At 68.9% G+C, this 530-nt stretch overlaps 1 protein-coding gene across 1 annotated transcript in view; it reads left to right on the top strand.

Moving 5' to 3' along the window:
* Window positions 1-530, top strand: part of ERBB2 (erb-b2 receptor tyrosine kinase 2) — a 7,193-nt gene that overhangs the window by 3,554 nt on the left and 3,109 nt on the right. The window contains exons 4-6 of the mRNA XM_009642562.2: window positions 49-96; window positions 223-361; window positions 462-530. Of these exons, the coding sequence (XP_009640857.1) occupies window positions 49-96; window positions 223-361; window positions 462-530 (256 nt within the window). The remainder of the gene's footprint in view (window positions 1-48; window positions 97-222; window positions 362-461) is intronic.

The raw sequence follows: 530 nt of genomic DNA, 5'->3' as shown, positions 1-530 counted from the left end.
TGTGGGGGGGGCTGCTGACAGCAGGGCTGCTGCATGCTGTGTCCCCAGGTGCACAATCCGGGACGAGGATGGCTGTCCCGTGGACCAGAAGCCAAGGTACGAGCGCGGGTGCCCTGTGCCACCCTGACTCCCACCCCTCTGGGTGCTGAGGGGGGGGGCTCCTCCAGCTGGGACCCTTACCCCGTCAGCATCTCCCCACCCTGGTCACCTCCTGTCCTGCAGCCAGGTGACGTCCATCATCGCTGGTGTGGTGGGGGCTCTGCTGGTCGTTGTCCTCCTGCTCATCACCGTCATCTGCGTCAAGCGCCGGCGGCAGCAGGAGCGGAAGCACACCATGAGGCGCCTGCTGCAGGAGACCGAGGTGGGGATGCTGGGACCTGTGGCTCTCCCAGGGAGGATGGCCCCCCAGCATCGGGGGGTGCCAGGAGCCAGGCCCCCCTTCACCCATCTGTCCCCCGCAGCTGGTGGAGCCGCTGACGCCCAGCGGGGCCCTCCCCAACCAGGCTCAGATGCGGAGCCCCCAGGAGACG

Source organism: Egretta garzetta, unplaced genomic scaffold (genome assembly GCF_000687185.1).
Source record: "Egretta garzetta isolate BGI_Z169 unplaced genomic scaffold, ASM68718v1 scaffold867, whole genome shotgun sequence".
In the NCBI taxonomy this organism is placed as follows: Eukaryota; Metazoa; Chordata; class Aves; order Pelecaniformes; family Ardeidae; genus Egretta; species Egretta garzetta.
This window is presented reverse-complemented; position numbering and strand designations above follow the sequence as displayed.